General features: G+C 41.8%; 1 protein-coding gene across 7 annotated transcripts in view; it reads left to right on the top strand.

Moving 5' to 3' along the window:
• dclk2a (doublecortin-like kinase 2a) overlaps nt 1–17,690 on the top strand; it is a 272,233-nt gene that overhangs the window by 238,036 nt on the left and 16,507 nt on the right. For all 7 annotated transcript variants that reach the window (XM_078405988.1, XM_078405981.1, XM_078406002.1 and 4 more), the window contains 3 exons: nt 1,856–1,952; nt 4,092–4,172; nt 6,272–6,385. In XM_078405988.1, the coding sequence (XP_078262114.1) occupies nt 1,856–1,952; nt 4,092–4,172; nt 6,272–6,385 (292 nt within the window). The remainder of the gene's footprint in view (nt 1–1,855; nt 1,953–4,091; nt 4,173–6,271; nt 6,386–17,690) is intronic.

Raw genomic sequence — 17,690 nt, 5'->3', positions numbered from 1 at the left:
ATTGGTCTGAGCATTTCTGTCTGTAATTCTCTGGAACACTGGAAGTTGATGGGAGAACTGATAGAAATATATAAAATTATGAGAGGGATAAATAAGGTAGACAGTCGGAAACCTTTTCTCAGGATGAAAATATCAAATATAAGGGGGGGGGGGAGGCCATAGCTTTACGTTGATGGGGGCAAAGTTTAAAGGAGATGTATGGGGTACGTATTTTACACAGACGGTGTTGATTGCCTGGAACGTGCTGTCAGTTTTGATGGTGGAAGCAGATATGATAGTGGCATTTAAGAGATGTTTGGAAAGGTACGTGGATATGCAGGGAATTGAGAGATATGGATTATGTGCAGGCAGATAAGAGTTTATCTTGGCATCATATTCGGTACAGACACTGTGGACCAAAGGGCATGTTCTTGTGCTGTACTGCTCCATGTTCTGATTTAGCTTCGCTCTTATCACTCTTATGTCTTGTATATATATATATATATATGTGTGTATATATATATATAATCTGAGGTACAGGATGAGTTACAGAATAGTTTTTACAATGCCACCATTGCCAGACAGTATATATATATATATATATATATATATATATATACTGTCTGGCAATGGTGGCATTGTAAAAACTATTCTGTAACTCATCCTGTACCTCAGATTTTCAGTCACAATCTTGTGTTAGTTCCAGGTTACGATATTAATTTAACTGTATGGATATTTCAATTTCCTTATCCCATCCTTATCAAGTATTTCCTGATTCCCAGCACCTCCACAATTCTTCCATGGCTCTGCCAGTACAATCTTCCATGACCAGGTGGACAGAGTATTATCACTGTATCGCCCATTTAAAACCACTTTCTCCAACAATATGCCACTTCTTCTGAGTCCCTTTCCTACATCTTTCAAGTTAGGCTGTATCAAACATCAGCAATAATTACAAACGTCTATCTACCAGAATGTCAGTGTAATCTTTATGGCGTGTTTCCTTAAAGTCACTCTCCTGTGTTCTGTTGGTCATTGGTTTTCCAGGAACACAAAAAACGATTTCCTTGATAGTCATAGTGTCATAGAGTGTGGAAACAGGGCCTTTGGCCCAATTTACCCTCACCGACCAACATGTCCCATCTACACTAGTCCCACCTGCCTGTGTTTAGCCCATATCCCTTTAAACCTGTCCTATCCAAGTGTTTCTTAAATGTTGTGATAATAACTACCTCCTCAGGCAGCTCGTTCCATACACCCACCACCCTTTGTGTGGAAAAGTAACCCTTCAGGTTCAAAGTCTTTCCCACCCTCACCTTCAACCTATCAATAAATTGATGATAGACACAAAAAGCTGGACAGACAGCATCTCCGGAGAGAAGGAATGGGTGACATTTCGTGTCTCGAAATCCATGAGGCGCAACCATTCATTGGCTGTATATATTGGTGGTGCTTCTCCCTCTCCATCCTTTAATGCAAAATAATGAGTGGGGAAGAGGAAGGCTCTTTTGCCCCTCTCCTCCTTATCCTTCTTCACTAGATTCAATAGATTTGGCATAAAGCAGGATGAGTTGTGCAAAGGTAGACACAAAAAGCTGGAGTAACTCAGTGGGCAGACAGCATCTGTGGAGAGAAGGAACGGGTGACGTGCACATCACACATTCCTTCTCTCCAGAGATGCCGCCCGTCCCGCTGAGTTACTTCAACTTTTTGTGCCTATCTTCGGTTTAAACCAGCATCTGCAGTTCCTTCTTACACAATAAATTGATGATAATTATTTTCCAGCATTATTGAGAATTTAAGAATGCAGAAATAGAAATCAAACTGGATTGATTTTGCCTCGTATGATATTAACGGTATTTTTGTGTTTCAACAGTGAAAACAACGTGCAGGAGGATCTGTTTGACCAGATTCTTGTTGGCCGCCTAGAATTTCCATCTCCTTACTGGGACAATATCACGGGCTCTGCTAAAGTATGTAAAGGGAATTCCTGAGCAGTTTGTGGGGATCAAAAATATTACCGTGTCAGATTATGTGTGGATCTCCATGAGATGATGTGTGGCGTATAGATGGGAAATGGCATTCTGATAGATGATAGCGGTGGGGCTGGTGGGTGGTGTGGGGGGGAAGGAAAGTTTTAATTTGGGGGATGGAGACAAGATGTCTGTGAATGTTGAGTTGCTGTGCAGCAGTGTACAAGATAGAGTAATCATAGGGAGATGGTGGTGTGAGAGATTGTGAATGGCAATATGGGAGATGTGTGGTGATGTGAGGGCAATGAGTTGCAGTGTGGGATTTAAGGAATGTCAGTGAGGGGATAATCCGTAATGTTGTTCAAGGGGTGTGCACTGGCATGGAGGACGATGTGTGTTGGTTTGGGAAAGTGTTGGTATGGTGAACTCAAGGGTGATGAGGTATCTCAGAACCCTTGGTAATCAACCTGGCATGCCACATTAGTGTTAATATTTGTTCGAACCTGATGAAAGGTAATCAACCAAAATTGTCAACTCTTTTTATTTCTCTCCAAGTATTTCAGCATTTTTGGTTTTCACTTTACACTGCCGCATGCATCATCATATGTATTAAGCCTTGTTTACCATCAATACTTTGCTCAGAAAACCTATATTGGTTCCACGTTCTTTGAATTTAAACGTATTCCCTGTAGTTCCCATCCTTCCACACCCAAATCTTCATCTCTGTTATCTCCTACAGCGGTACAACCTTCAAGATGTGTCTAACTCTAATTCTGGCTCCGCACAATTCCCACCATTGGCAGGGTTCTAAATTGTGGTATTCATATCTCTTTGCATTTTTCTTTCCTTCTTTAAGTCATTTCTTAAACTGGACGAACGTGCAAAATCCAAACAGACAGCATCCAAGGTCAGGACCAAACCCGGGTCTCTGGCGCTGCGAGGAAACAGGTCTACCACTGCAGCACTGTGCCACACTAAGTGACATCTGGGTGGCACCCCATCCACCACCCTAAACGTGTATTCCCTTCACTCCCGCCGCACCTTAGCTTCAGTGTGTGCCGTCAATAACATATTACCTGGGCTGTTCAGCCAACACCTACCAAATGCAGCCACTACCACCAGGCTACAAGATGAGCAGACATGTGGGAATACCACCACCTACTAAGAAACACACTGCAATGGTTCATGGGGGTGGCTAAAAATCTCCTCACTGGCAGTTGGAGATGAACAATAAACCCTGGCCTTATCTGTGGCATCCACAACCTGGGAAAGGTTGCAGGCAGACAAGTTTAAGTAACAAAAGGCATGATGGTGTAAATTGTATATTATTGTGGTGGTATTTGGAGGATCTCTGTTATTAGTTGTTCGAGTTATTACGCTTATCGCTGACCCGGTCTATGCAAGTGGCAGCTTGGGAGCTAATTGAGATAGACGAGAAACTGGCCGCTACAACTCACGTCTTGTCAAAAAATTGAAATTTATTTGTAGGTGAAGGCTGTGGGTTTAAAAACCACATTGTTATTTTTCTAGCGGGACAATGAAACAAACTCACCTACTTAATATAGTGCGAATATTAGAGAGAGGAAATGCTGCCCAGAATGGCTCTAACATAAGGTGAACGTAGCAAAATATGCCGTCTAGGCTTATAATTCAGCTGACTATGCAAAAAAGCACCCCGCACAAAGGTTATAAGAGCTTAAAAGGCATTGACCCAAAGGTTGTAAAAGAAAATACACATGGTGTTTAAAAAGGAAATTTAAAATACATTTGCTGCACCTTTTTAGAGCTTGGTTAATTTTGAGCAATGGCTACACTGCAAGGTGCCTCTTTTCTCCCACAAAAAAACGAACAATAAAGCCAGAAGTATTGTGATCATCAGCTTTCTTTCCATACGTAAGAGAGCAAGAAAACCTTGCCCTATGCAGATCTTCCCTATTCAGTCTAATAAATCGGAGTTCAGTGGTAGACACTAATATAATGTGTTTGATAAATGGTTTCTGTAGCGCACCATACACTATCAAAATATTACAGACGTTGCAGTTCTGTATAACATGTTAAATGGAGTGCACTGTGGCAGTGGGCTATCTTGAGTCTGTAACTGTAAATGCCTCTGGCCTTAGTGCTCTCATTCTGTTGCAGGAATTGATTAGCCGAATGCTGCAGGTGAATATTGAGTCACGCTACACAGCTGACAAAGTTCTGACTCATCCGTGGGTGGCTGTGAGTATTGATATAATAGAGAACTGCAAAATGTACTGACTTCACCACAGGAAAGACTAGCCAAATGAATGGTGGCAGCAAGTGGACCATTGAGGATTGTATTAAAAATTGCCTTTTCTACCCGGCCGAATCCTACCTGTTTAAAACATGACAGTGAGACAGATATGACAGTGAACAGGCTGGTGAACACCGAGCAGGGTAGATCATTATAACTGTTCTCAATGACTTCCTGCTCCAAATAGGCAGAGACAAACCTTGAGCGGCACACTCAAGGGCGGCACGGTGGCACAGCAGTAGAGTTGCTGCCTTACAGCGAATGCAGCGCCGGAGACCCGGGTTCAATCCCGACTACGGGCGCTGCCTGTACGGAGTATGTACGTTCTCCCCGTGACCTGCGTGGGTTTTCTCCGAGAACTTCGGTTTCCTCCCACACTCCAAAGACGTAGGTTAATTGGCTTGGGTTTGTATACTTGGTATATTTGTAAATTGTCCCTAGTGTGTGTAGGATAGTGTTAATGTGCGGGGATTGCTGGTCGGTGCGGACTCGGTGGGCCGAAGGGCCTGTTTCCGCGCTGTATCTCCAAACTAAACTAATTTTAGGCTATGATATTTCCAATAACATGAATTGTCTATTATAAATAAGATGAAAATACTAAAATACTGGAAAGGCTAAATGGCTCAAAGTCAGTAAGTCTCTGGAGAAAGATACCACTTATACAAAGTGTTGAGATAGAGCAGGGAGGAAATCCATGAGGAGCAACCATTCATTATATCCAGTGAACAGTGGAGAGCTACAAAAAGATTGGAAAATGTAATGCTAAATTCAGTAACGATGATGAAGACAGACACAGGAAACTCCAGACTCATGCATCTTACTTATACACTCACAAAAAAATGCACTTGATTATTGAGGTAAGTCCGGGTTTAAAGGGATGGTTGGACCTGTTAATATAATTGCTCAAGAGATGGAAGGCCGAGAGTATTGCTGAACAGATGTTTCTCCGGATGGAGAAACACGCAGTGTGATCCCTATGTTCTATGTTCTTGCTTTATACAAGTCCATGACCTGACTTCACTTACATTATACAAGTCCTGATCTAGCAAGTGGGAATATGATTTCAAATCTGCATATGAGACAATGCTGCAGTATGGGAAATATGTTTGTAGACCCCAAGGATGAGTGACTTCAGTTTTCTGAATGAAATTGGAAGCAGTCTGGGAAAGTGAATGGAGGCAGTGATAAACCTGAAGATAGACACAAAATGCTGGAGTAATTCAGCGGGTCAGGCAGCATCTCTGGAGAAAAGGAATAGGTGAGATTTCCAGTCGAGACCCTTCTTCAGACTGAGAGTCAGGGGAGAGGGAAACTAGAGGTATGAAAAGGTACAACGAACAAAAGAATGAAAGGTATGAAAAGAACAAATTAAGACCAGCAGGGATGTTCAAGGAAAGGTGGAGCCCGCAATGATCCATAGTTGGCTGTGGAAGAGGTTATAACGAGGGGGTACGAACAGTGGAACTAAGCAGGACAGCAGTGAAACTAGTAGGGCAAACAAAGTGGGGGAGGGACAGAGAGAGAGGGAGTGCAAGAGTGAGTTTTTCCACCCAGAAAGTAATCAGCTAAGAGTTACAGAAGATGGTGAAGGATATTGAAAAATATACCCAAGAATATCGAACTAGATAACATGGCTCAAACTAGCAAAAGTAGATCTGGAAATTAATCTAGGAATTATTTTTCATTCATTTCAATAATTATGAAAATTGCAGGAGATAATAATTCTAATTTCCAACAAAATCAATTAACTACTTTATTTACTTTATAATTATTTTTCAATACGACTATTTATTGTGAAGATTTGTATGATAAAGTGATGCAGGATTGAAGTGCAGGCCTTGTTTAAAATGTTGTTTATTAGAATTATATTCACTAAATATTGTAATGTTGATGCTTTGTGTCAGCAAACTAAGGATTACATTTAGCCTTTACTGTGCTGTCCTGTCCTGTCCAGGACACAGAAATTTGCCGCAGCGGTCTAGAGTCAGTTGTGTGAATAGAAACTGATGGGTGATTTTACCTGTTCAATACTTCTTCCCTGCAGGATGATATGGCACAAGAGCAAGACATGCAGATGGCAGTAACTGGCAAATTGAGAAAGCACTTTAATCCAGCAGCAAAGCAGAATAATACCACTGCAGGTGTCAGTGTAATTATGGTGAGTTAAACTAAATGCCTCAGTTAAGGAAAATCTCCAACTAGAAATTTGACAGTGTTGCTAACATTTCCTGCAAAGCAATATTTTCATCTGAGACTGCCCCTGGAAACTCCAATAGTTTGGGGAAAAAATAATATTAATTAATTAGTAAAAAAACACATATTTTTTAGTGAAGCATAAAGGTGCAATGGGATGACATGTCCTGCAGGGGATGATCAAGGTGTGCAGGATACACCAGCCTACAATATGTCAGAGTTATTCACAAAATGCTGGAGTAACTTAGCAGGTCAGGCAGCATCTCGGGAGAGGAGGAATGGGTGACGTTTCGGGTCGAGACCCTTCCTCCAACAATCCCAGTTCACTCAGAGTTGTTGGCTTTATCTTTAGGGGTAGGTTTATTGGTGTCAAATGTACCGAGATACAGTGAAATGTTTTGCTTTGCATGGTATCCAAACAGATTAGAAATATCATACATGAATACAATCAAGTCAAACTCAAATACAATAGATAGAGTAAAAGAGAAGATAGAGTGCAGAATATAGTTCTTAGCGTTGTAGCATATCAGTTCCTTGGACAAAGACCACTATCCACATTGGGGTAGAGGTGAATCAAACAGTATCCTAGCTTATGAAAGGACCATTCAGAAGCCTGGAAGCAGAGTGGAAGAAGCTGTTCTTGAGTCTGGTGTGTGCGCTTTCAAGCTTATGTACCTTCACCAGTTATCAGTGAACACACATCAACAGCACCTCATATTTCGCTTGGGCAGCTTACACCCCAGCGGTATGAACATTGACTTCTTTAACTTCAAGTAACCCTTGCTTTCCCCCTCTCTCCACCCCTCCCCTTTCCCAGTTCTCTGACCAGTCTGACTGTCTCCGACTACATTTTATCTCTGTTTGCTTTTTTTTTACCTTCTCCCAGCTAACAGTGCTATTCTACATTTTCCTTGATCTCCATCCCCTTTATCCTGGTTTCATACCTTTCACTTCCTTATCTATGTATCTCCATCTCCCCTGATATCAGTCTGAAGAAGGGTCTCGAACCGTAACGTCACCATTCATTCTCTCCAGAGATGCTGCCTGTCCCGCTGAGTTACTCCAGCATTTTGTGTCTATCTTCAGTTTAAACCAGCATCTGCAGTTTCTTCCTATACATGAGTTGTGCAATTCTGATCCCAAGATTTTTCCTGTTGATAGGTTGGACTAGTTCCTCTCAATGTTCTGTATGGAGCAGCAAGTGCTACAGAGAGTGGGAGGTGGGCTACTAAGGGAGTGTAGATTATAATCCAATTTGAGGAATTTTAATGCATTTCAGTGGATTTTAAGGAAAGGCCGCGATTTAGAACTATGGAAAGAGTTTATTTTCGTACCGATGCTGCACCAAAGTGCGATTTAAGCTCACATTTAAGAAGTATACAAATAAATAAAGGGACATTTTTCTTCGTTTTTTTGCGCCATAGTGAGGCTCACCCATTGGCAACATGTATCTGAAAGTGAGAGCTAAACCTGGCAGCATTCTCAGGCTCGTGAGTTTATCTGTTGGTTGTGCTAAAATGGAAATTACCCAGCTGCTCTTACAGGCAAGGCTAACATACCTCAACATCATTCCACTGTGAGGGCAGCTCTTATAAGTGCCAAAACCCAGTGCTGCAGGGTTTAAAGAAGATGTCCCAACACAAGCTCACATGTTGTAGTAGTAGAATTAGGCCATTCGACCCATCGAGTCTACTCGGCCATTCAATCATGCCTGATCTCTGCCTCTTAATCCCACACCTGCCTTCTCCCCATAACCTTGACATCCTTTCTAATCAAGAATTTGTCTATCTCTGCCTTAAAAATATCCACTGACTTGGCCTCCACAGCCCTTTGTGGCAATGAGTTCCACAGATTAACTACCCTCTGACTAAAGAAGTTGTTCATCACCTCCTTTCTAAAAGGTGCTCTTCAATTCTGAGGAGATGACCTCTGGTTCTAGACTCTCCCACCAGTGGAGGCATCCTTTCCACATCCACTGTTCTCTCACGGAGGGTTAAGGAAGAGAAATAAAGGATGGCTTTGACTGATGCTCATATCGCAAAATGAATAACTAAAAAAAAACTGGTGTCACAACTGAGGATCATGGCTTGAATCGCAGCTGACTCTTGGCTGATACTCCAAATTACATTTGTTGTAAAACCAAAGGGATCAACCTTTTGTGGCGTAGCTGGAATTATCCTTGTGCATCACAAATATAAAACACGCCACAAAGTCCGCCACTCTCAGACCATGCTGTGAAACATCTACCGGGTGAAACAATACGGCAGAAAACAGGAAATCCCTTGGTTCAAGGCCAAGTTGTCTGACGTCAGTGTGAAACAAAGAATAAGGGCAGTTAGTTCCATAGACTAGGGGGGAAGCACATTTGGAATTCCTACTGACTGCTCAATGCAGCCTACCCACACACCAACAACACCAATCCCTGCCGCCCAACATAACTTTACAGAGACAAATTTATTTGTGTCTGATCCTGTTGTCAGTGGGATAGAATTCCACAGCCTTGCATCATAAAAATAAACAACAAAGCCCAGTTCCTCTCATGTTTAGGTGACATAGAGCTCTGCCTGAACTAGAGCTGAGAAGGTTATATTAACAGGAGAATTTGTACACACAGCTTATTGTTAATCCAAAAATAAAACTTAAAACTGCAGATGCTGGTTTATACCGAAGATAGACACAAGATGCTGGAGAAACTCCATGCATCTCTGGATAGAAGGAATGGGTGACTTTTCAGGATGAGACCCTTCTTCAGACTTAGAATCAGGCGAGAGGGAGACACAGAAACATGGAAGGATAAAATGAGAGAACAAAGGGGACGAAGTTCAAGGAAAATGTAAAATAGCTACATGTAAGGTGAAGGTGACAACGAGGCATACAAAGATAACATTTAATCAGGAGGACAGTCAGACTGGTCAGAGAACTAGGATGGGGAGGGCTGGAGGGAGAGGGAAAGCAAGGGTTACTTGAAGTTAGCGGTCAATATTCATATTCATTCATTCAAACATAAAATGTTGGACAAATGGAGATTGATTATTATGTGAAGAGAGAAGTGGATTCAGAGTGTAAACCCTCACCCATCATAAAATGATCGTTTCCACGTATCATCCGAGACACCGCACACATGCATCAGCAATTCAATAACCTTCCATTCCTAGGCCCCAGTGCATCATCTTTACCATGGCTGTCCAGTCCCTCTACACCTCCATTATCCTCAGGTCCCTCCAGTTCTTCCTTAAATAGAGACCCAATAAGTTCCTCATAACTAACCCTTGTCCTCACCCATAACAAGTTCCCTTGTGAATCCTCTCACTTTCTTCAAGTTCAATGGTGTAGCCATGGCGCCAGTATTTTTGTTGGTTACATTGAATACTCTTGTACCCCTGGCATCAATCCCAACTCTTCGCCACATCGACAATGGCAATGGGGCTGCTTCCTGCACCCATTCAGAACTCGTTGAATTCACCGACTTTACTACTAACTTTCACCCTGTCCTCAAGTTCACTTGGACTACCTGTGACACCTCTTTCCCCTTTCTCAGTCTCCCTAGCTCCATCACAGGAGACAGATTATTGGCTGATGTCTACTACAAACACATCAGATTATCTGTCCTACAGTTAACTGGACCAAACCTCCTCCAACCCTGTCTCGAGCAAGGATGCCACCATACCTTACTCTCAATTTCTCCATCTCTGTCACATTTGCTCCCACGGTGAAGCTTTTCATCTGAGATAGCCCGTTTCTTCAGAAAGCATTGTTTTCCTCCTGTTGTGGATAGAGCTCTCACCCATATCTCCTCTGTGCCCTGCAGTTGTGCTTGAACTCCCTCTCCCCCAGCTGGAGAAAGAACAGAGTTCCCTTGGTCTGATTCCGGTCTAAATCTATTCAGTGTAATGTGACCTGAGCTTTATCCAACAATTAGAACCAGTTGCATTATTTTTTAGTAAAAACCATTCACAGCTGATCCATCCATTCATCAGTGTAAGTTGTAGAAGCACAGGACAGGACAGGATTTCCCTAATTCTCTCCCACTGCCTGACACAATTTCCTATCCAAGCCTTATTAAGATGAAAGACGGAACATATGACAATCTGGGACATATGACAATAAAACACTCTTGACTTGATGAAGGTATCACAAAATGTTGGAGTAACTCAGCAGGACAGGCAGCATCTTGGAGAGAAGGAATGGGTGACGTTTCGGGTCAAGACCCTTCTTCAGACTGATGTCGGGGGGGACGGGACAAAGAAAGGAAATAGGTGGAGACAGGAGTTACTCCAGCATTTTGTGATACCTTCGATTTGTACCAGCATCTGCAGTTATTTTCCTACATAATTTGACTTGATGAAAGTTCAACGGGATTTCCAGCATTGAAGGAGACTCCCTCTGTGAAGGGGATAAAAGATAACTGGGCTGTAATAACATACCCACTGCTGTGCCAGAGAAAGAGAAAGATTAGCTTTTAAATCTGTAGTGTGTTCGCCCAGTTTGACCAATTGTCTCTTATGAAATGAGTAATCTACAGTACTTCTTCATCACTGTTACTTCACAAAACCCTGGCACTTTCTTGGAGAACTGCACACGCCCATGCAATATGGACAGAATTTGCCCTGCCTTAGTCTCCCTGCATTTACACAGGGTGAACGGTGAAGGAAGGGTTTTCAAGGAATACCCCAGATTTGCTTCAGATATCTGGAAATGACATTCCACATTTCTCAACAAATAAATGTTGGAAATTCACCCAGAGTAGAGTAGAACATCATACATTGTTCTGCTTCCTGCAGCTTTAAGAAGGCTATGCAAACTCTATGTCCAAGGAAGGAAGAGTTCACCTACTTCACCTTTGGCCCAGAGAAACAGTTTGGTGCACATGAGGATTTGATAGAATTGCAGACTTCCCGATAGACTGAACACATGGACAATTATTCAATTGACCTCCCTGTAGCTTCTAACTAAACCTCTCCATAGCATCCTTGCACAACGAACATGCATCTTCTTGGTATTGTTCTTCACAAGCCTATCTAAGTTCCTATTGAAAGTGCCACCACTTCATCAGCCCCCGTCATTATTGGAGTGTTTATTCTTCACACAGTACCAATCACCAGTGGCTGGAGGAGTGCTTCCTGTTTCCTTATTTAAGGGAGAGCAGCTGAGATCGCAGCTGCAAGGCGAAATGCTGGAAGGTCCATGAGCTTACAGTGGAGTGACAGAGTAGCACGAGAACAAGCACATAAAATGTAAAAACAGGGCATCACAATTTAAGATCACCTGCTTATTGAACTTTAAAACAATTTTACGGTGACACACAGTTCCATTTTAATGCCATTAAATGTATAAAGCAAATATTAGGCTGGAGTTTCTGGTAATTTATAAAGGTTATAATTTAACTAAAGACTTCAGAGTTATTGGTAGGGTGGCAGAGGTCCCACTCTTCGAACGTTGCTGTGTGCCCCCAACATCACGACACCTTATGTGACAGTTTGGAGCCTGAACGTTCTCTGTATCAGTCCGGGCCAAAGTTCCCCGTGTACATTGTTACTTGTAGACCCAGCAGAATAACTTACAACTTCAGCTGACTCTACCTCAAGGTCTTTTAAGCAGCAGATGTAAACAAGGCATACAAACAGCTGTGATGTCAGTTAAGATATTCAACTCTGTGAAACAGGATTTTGGGTCTGTGGTGCGGTGGCTACTGAGTTTCCAGCGCTCAGTAAATTTTCATAAACTGCGAGAGGGTGGCCACGCTGCCGTACAGCGCTTGCAGCACTGTAGACCTGGGCTCAATCCCGACTACGGGTGCTGTCTGTATGGAGTTTGTACGTTCTCCCCGTGACCACATGGGTCTTCTCCGAGATGTTTGGTTTCCTCCCACACTCCAAAGATGTAGGTAAATTGGCTTGGTAAACATAAAAATTGTCCCTCATGTGTGTAGGATAGTGTTAGTGTGCAGAGATCACTGGTTGCCGCGGGCCCGGTGGGCCGAAGGGCCTGTTTCCTCGCTGTATCTCTAAACTAAACTAGACTCCAGATCAAATCTGGAGAATTTCAAGATGTGTTCCATGACTTCCTCACACCTAAGGACAAGATACCACAAATTCATCAGATCCATTTTTAAGATAGCAGTGGGACTTGCCTGAGGTAAACACAAGCATGTAAATATTTATAGGAGATTTACTAATTCTAGTAAGAGCTTGCATTCTGCTGCACTGTTTAGTTTTTCTCCTCCAATTAGGTAACCTAAGCAGAGTTTTTTCTAATGTGGCCGCTGTCAAACACCCTAGAAACCAGCAGATAAATTTGCCTTAATGTGGAGCCTGGAGAAACAGATCTGCTTTCCGGACCTGTATTAATATTGCAGCCTACAAACCACCTATATGCTTACCCTGTTCAGCTGCCCCTTCCTATTTGTAACTATAGAACTGCTCGAGTGCCTGCAATTTATTGCACTGGATCCAGTGGACAAATTTAGAACAGTCCTAAGACCGCTCCCTATTGAAATACAAGCCTAGTATGCCAATCATTTCCCTCCCATTACGTGTCACAGATAATTTCAACTGGTTCTAGTACCTTTCTAAGCCAGTATAGGAATGTTATTCGGAACTATATTTTCAGTGGAATTGTGGGGACATTGGTATCAAACAGCTACACCTTTCTGCAGCAAATTCTGAATATTGTCTCGGAATTGTTAATGATGTAATTTCTAATAAAGAATAGGGGAGCCACCTGCACAGTGGTCTGTCACACTGGATAGCATTTTGTCCTTCCTGCTTGTAAGCATACAAGTAGTGCCTGCCTATTTGGATTGTTTCTACTTTTAGCTCTTTGGCACAGTGCAACACACAAACATAAAGCAATTCTAGAGTAGTTTTAGCCGGGTTGTCAGATGCAGATTCTTAAGATTCCTCATTGTGCACGCAATCTCTGTCATGCCTTTTTAGAGGTGTAATTCTGAGAGCTCTGTTGCTTCTCCATGAAGACAAAGTATAAGAATATTCATGGGCACCCTTGAGCTTACTGGTCGAGAGTGCCAGGAACATTCTCATACTATTTACCCTCCAACAGACCCATGGAACTCCCCTTGCCACTCACCATCTTAACATGGAAATATATCACTACTCATTCATCATCAGACCTTCAGCATTTTAATTAGATATTTTAGTGCCATTTTCTCAAAACCAATATGAAAAGGCGTTAAATGTTAGGCTCAGAGGTGGTGCCTTGATCGTAGAATCATAAAATAATAGAATTGCTAGATCATAGAATAAGCTGAATTTTTGGCCAAATAAGCTTATACATACAAGGCAGTTAATCTCATTCCCTGGCTCCAACCCAAAATTATGCAGTTTCCCTTTTCTTGAGCTAATTCCTTTTTGAAAGCCAAACCTAATTTGTTATCACCATTTCAGGCAGTGAATTTCAAATTATGACTAGTTGCATGGGAGTGTTTTTCATCGTATTACCTTTGCTTCCTTTGCCACTTAGTTTTAATCTGGGCGCTTTGGTTCACAACCTTTCCTACAATAAGGTTATTTTCTTTATTCATTTCATCTAGATCCTGACTAATTATGGATGTTGTCAAAAAATTACTTCCCAAATTTCTATTCAATCTGTTCTGCACCCTGTCTAAGGCATTTCATTTCAGGAAAGTTTTGTAGGTTTCGAGAGAGTGCAGAACAGACCTACCAGAATGACCTTAAGGATGAAGGATTTTAGAGGTGTCAGGAGATATTTTGGTAAAAGAAACATTTAGTAACGGAATATTTGTGAAAGTTACGAATGAATATGAGAGATGTGGTAATGTAAAGTACATTTTATACGCTCTTGATTAATCTAATGGATCACAGGAATGCTTTCTGATGTTTCATTTTAAGGAGACTGGTAGATGAAATTTCAAGGAAGCCGAGAAAACAAATAACCTAAGTTCAGCAGAATTGAGCGGGTGCATTCACTTCCAGCTCCAAGCACTGATTTCTCTCTGAATTAGTTTCCAATTTATCAAAATGTCTAAATGAGGGGGGAAGAAAAATAGTGTTTCCATTATGTGTAGTGTCACTTACAAATTGCACATCTTGTTCTGTGGTCAAAGGTACTGGGATAAAATGTCCTCAAAATTCCCCTGATCTGCCTTACCTCATAAAGTCAGAGGAAAATTGACATAATCCCCCAAGAAATGGCATAAACAGATGTTCTTCTGTGATGCTTCTAAAGGTACGACATAAGACCGAGTGAACTGTTGTGGAAATTTAAGGCAGTAAAATCCAGGAACAATGATATCTTCCGGCCATGCTTTACTGTACTTATCAACTCAGTTAAAACAAAATGGAATCGCGCCTTTTAATTTACGGGTAGAAAGAATTGCCACTTATTACAAGCAATCTCTGAAATTGTCCCTTTTGCATGAATGTCATGCACCACATTGTAGAAAAGAAGAAACAACATCAAATCCATTTTTTATTTTTGAGATGCAGCAGGACCCAAGAAAATTGCAAATCATGCCTGAAATGTGAACTGCGAAGTTAGAAAGGATGGTGATGCGAAGATGTGGGATTAATGAGAAAGATAAATTAAGGCAAAAATATACACAGATATATTGTTTATTAATTTTTCTATTGGAATAACACTGCATTGAGTCATCTTAGGTCAGGTTTCAGCCAAGCATTAAAACAAAAATAACAACTTCACACATCCCATCAGTTTCAATGATGTAATATTGGATCCTCACCAAGGAACTCCAAAATTAAAGGTACTTTTAACAGCCCAGTTTCATTAGAGACCTGTATTGCACAAATGACCTTCAACTGAGGTCAAAGGTTTAGAGATGCTAAAATACAATCCTCATCAGAAAATCTCAGGGATGCATTGAGAAGAAGATAATAAAAGTTCACAATGTGCTTAAAATCAAAAGAATGTGAAGCAGTAGGAGGGACAACTGTCATCCATGAGACTGCATACTTTGTATTACTATCATATTCATTAATAACTTTCATTAATAAATATCTGGTTTCTTCTGTTAATCCCACTGTTTCACCGATGTATACAGACGTCCTTTGTGTCTAGTAATTATATGTAGTCCTGTGTTTGAGATTATGGTACATCATCAGGGTTCAATATGTCTATACCGTTAGCTCTTTGAACATGAGTAAGGTCATTTTCATAGCTCAGGTCACCACTTCAATGTGCTTGCTATTCTATCAGCGGTCACTCTTGTTCATAATTGCTTTTAATAAAAAATACCAGGTGCAGACTGTTAGAAAACTCTCCAATTTTAAAATACCCCCACTGTATGGAGCAGAACTATATATAATTTTCCACCAGATCTAGATCAGGTCGATATAAAAGCTAGACAGTATCTGAAATATTTGAACAAATCAATTGACTCGACACTAAGATCTTTTTTCCTGCTGATGCATTGTATTTTTGCAATAACATTTATTCAAATTGCAACCAATGTATTCTGTCTTAGTGACTTTCACTTCTCATTGAATCAGGGATTTGTTTCCAAGTCCTCGATGGATGTAAGAATTCAGTATTTCACTCAAATGTACCCCACAACACCACCGCTCCAACTCTTGTTTGTTATAAAGAGGTTACCATAAATCATTCAACAGGCCCCTGTCTGTTTATCTATATACCAAAACTCTTGTTTGTTTGTTTGTTTGTTCCTGAACTACAGCCCAAACAGTACACGATAGTGCAACAATTTTAGGCTCACCTTACTCACCGTCATCCCTTTGGTCCTAATGGAAGAAGTTTAATTGAAACCGGTTATATTCTTTAAGTTATTCACATTTTAAAGTTTAAATATATCTCCTAGCGGAGGGAGGGGGAGGGAGGGAGGGGGGAGGATGGAGGGTAAGGGGAGTTGAGGGGGATGGAGTTGGGGGGGAGGGGGTGGGGAGGGGAGGGGGAAAGGAGGGAGGGGAGAGACGGGGTAGGGAGGGGGGAGGGGGAGGGGGGAGGGGGGAGGGAGGAGGGGGGAGGGGGAGGGGGGAGGGTAGGAGAGGGTGCTGCACCAATGCAGGAGAGGTTTGGGCCCAACGGTCCACTTGGTCTAGTTGAAAAATAAAACTGGTGAAGGACAGACGGATTATCATTGGAGAAGAAGACACAAAGAAACAATAGATTTTATTTTACCCCTCTCTTAGTGCATTGCTGGTAGTAATCTTTCACTTACACAGTAGGTCAGCTTCTGCATTGTGTGTGCCAATAGAATGTTCAATAGCAGATCCCATCACATCCAAGGCTAATATTGTCCTTGTTTAGTCTCCACAGGTAAGCACTTCATACAGCTTTCACTGGATAGCGATCAGGAGCAGATGCCAGAGATGAATTTCCACTCGTCAGCATTAAAGCCATGTGTAGGGGTGGCTGATACGGCACTGGTTAGCTCCACATGCTGTGGTTCACCTTAGGATATTTTGATCTGGACAGTTCAGCAACACAAATGGAAAAGCGAGAGGGGAGCTATTTTTAAGAATCCTTGTTGTGCAATGAAGTCTTAAACTGAGTAAACTTATCGAATGGTATTACAGATAACAACTGTTCCACACAAAATCAGTGTATTCTTCAATTGCCGAACCTTCAGATTTCCATCTGCCTATGAAACTATATAATTGGTGCAACATATAACAGACTTCCTAATTTGTTTCAACGCAGGATTAGTATCAAACATTTTTTCTTTTGGTTTCCCCTCCAGTTCATACTTGATATGTAATGAAGTGTATGCATGCCATGCCAATTCCCCATTATTCATTCCAAATGCACTTTGATATTACCAGGAACTGCAAACCGTATTGGTACCGTATCTCCCCCATTGCTTCCATTTTCCATCTGCCACCCAAGCCAGATCTGACCCGGGTACTCCATCCCCAGTATATCTAAATACTGGGAGGAGAGAGCAGGGCTTTTCCTGCCTAAAATATGCATTTCCTTCACTTTCAATGTGGCTTCCCCCAAATGTTGCATCGTGGAGAGTGACAGTGAGCCGAGGTTGTTATGGTTAGATCATTGACTGTAGTAATGGAGGGCAACATCATAATGGAGGCCATCCTTCCATGCAATACCTTCTGAGGACCACAGCCTTAACCAAGACCTCCAACAACATTGTTGGATGGCTCCAGGGGTTTGCTTGAGCCATCCAGGAATACATTCTGACTCTGACCAGGTGACTGAGGTCAGGTCTGCAGGCAAATGTTTACAAGAAATTCTTTCCGCACTGTTTCCTTCTTGATTATGAGCCTAAAGCCGGGAACTTTGTATCCCTTCAGCTGAAA

Source organism: Rhinoraja longicauda, chromosome 1 (assembly GCF_053455715.1).
Source record: "Rhinoraja longicauda isolate Sanriku21f chromosome 1, sRhiLon1.1, whole genome shotgun sequence".
Taxonomy (NCBI): Eukaryota; Metazoa; Chordata; class Chondrichthyes; order Rajiformes; family Arhynchobatidae; genus Rhinoraja; species Rhinoraja longicauda.
This window is presented reverse-complemented; position numbering and strand designations above follow the sequence as displayed.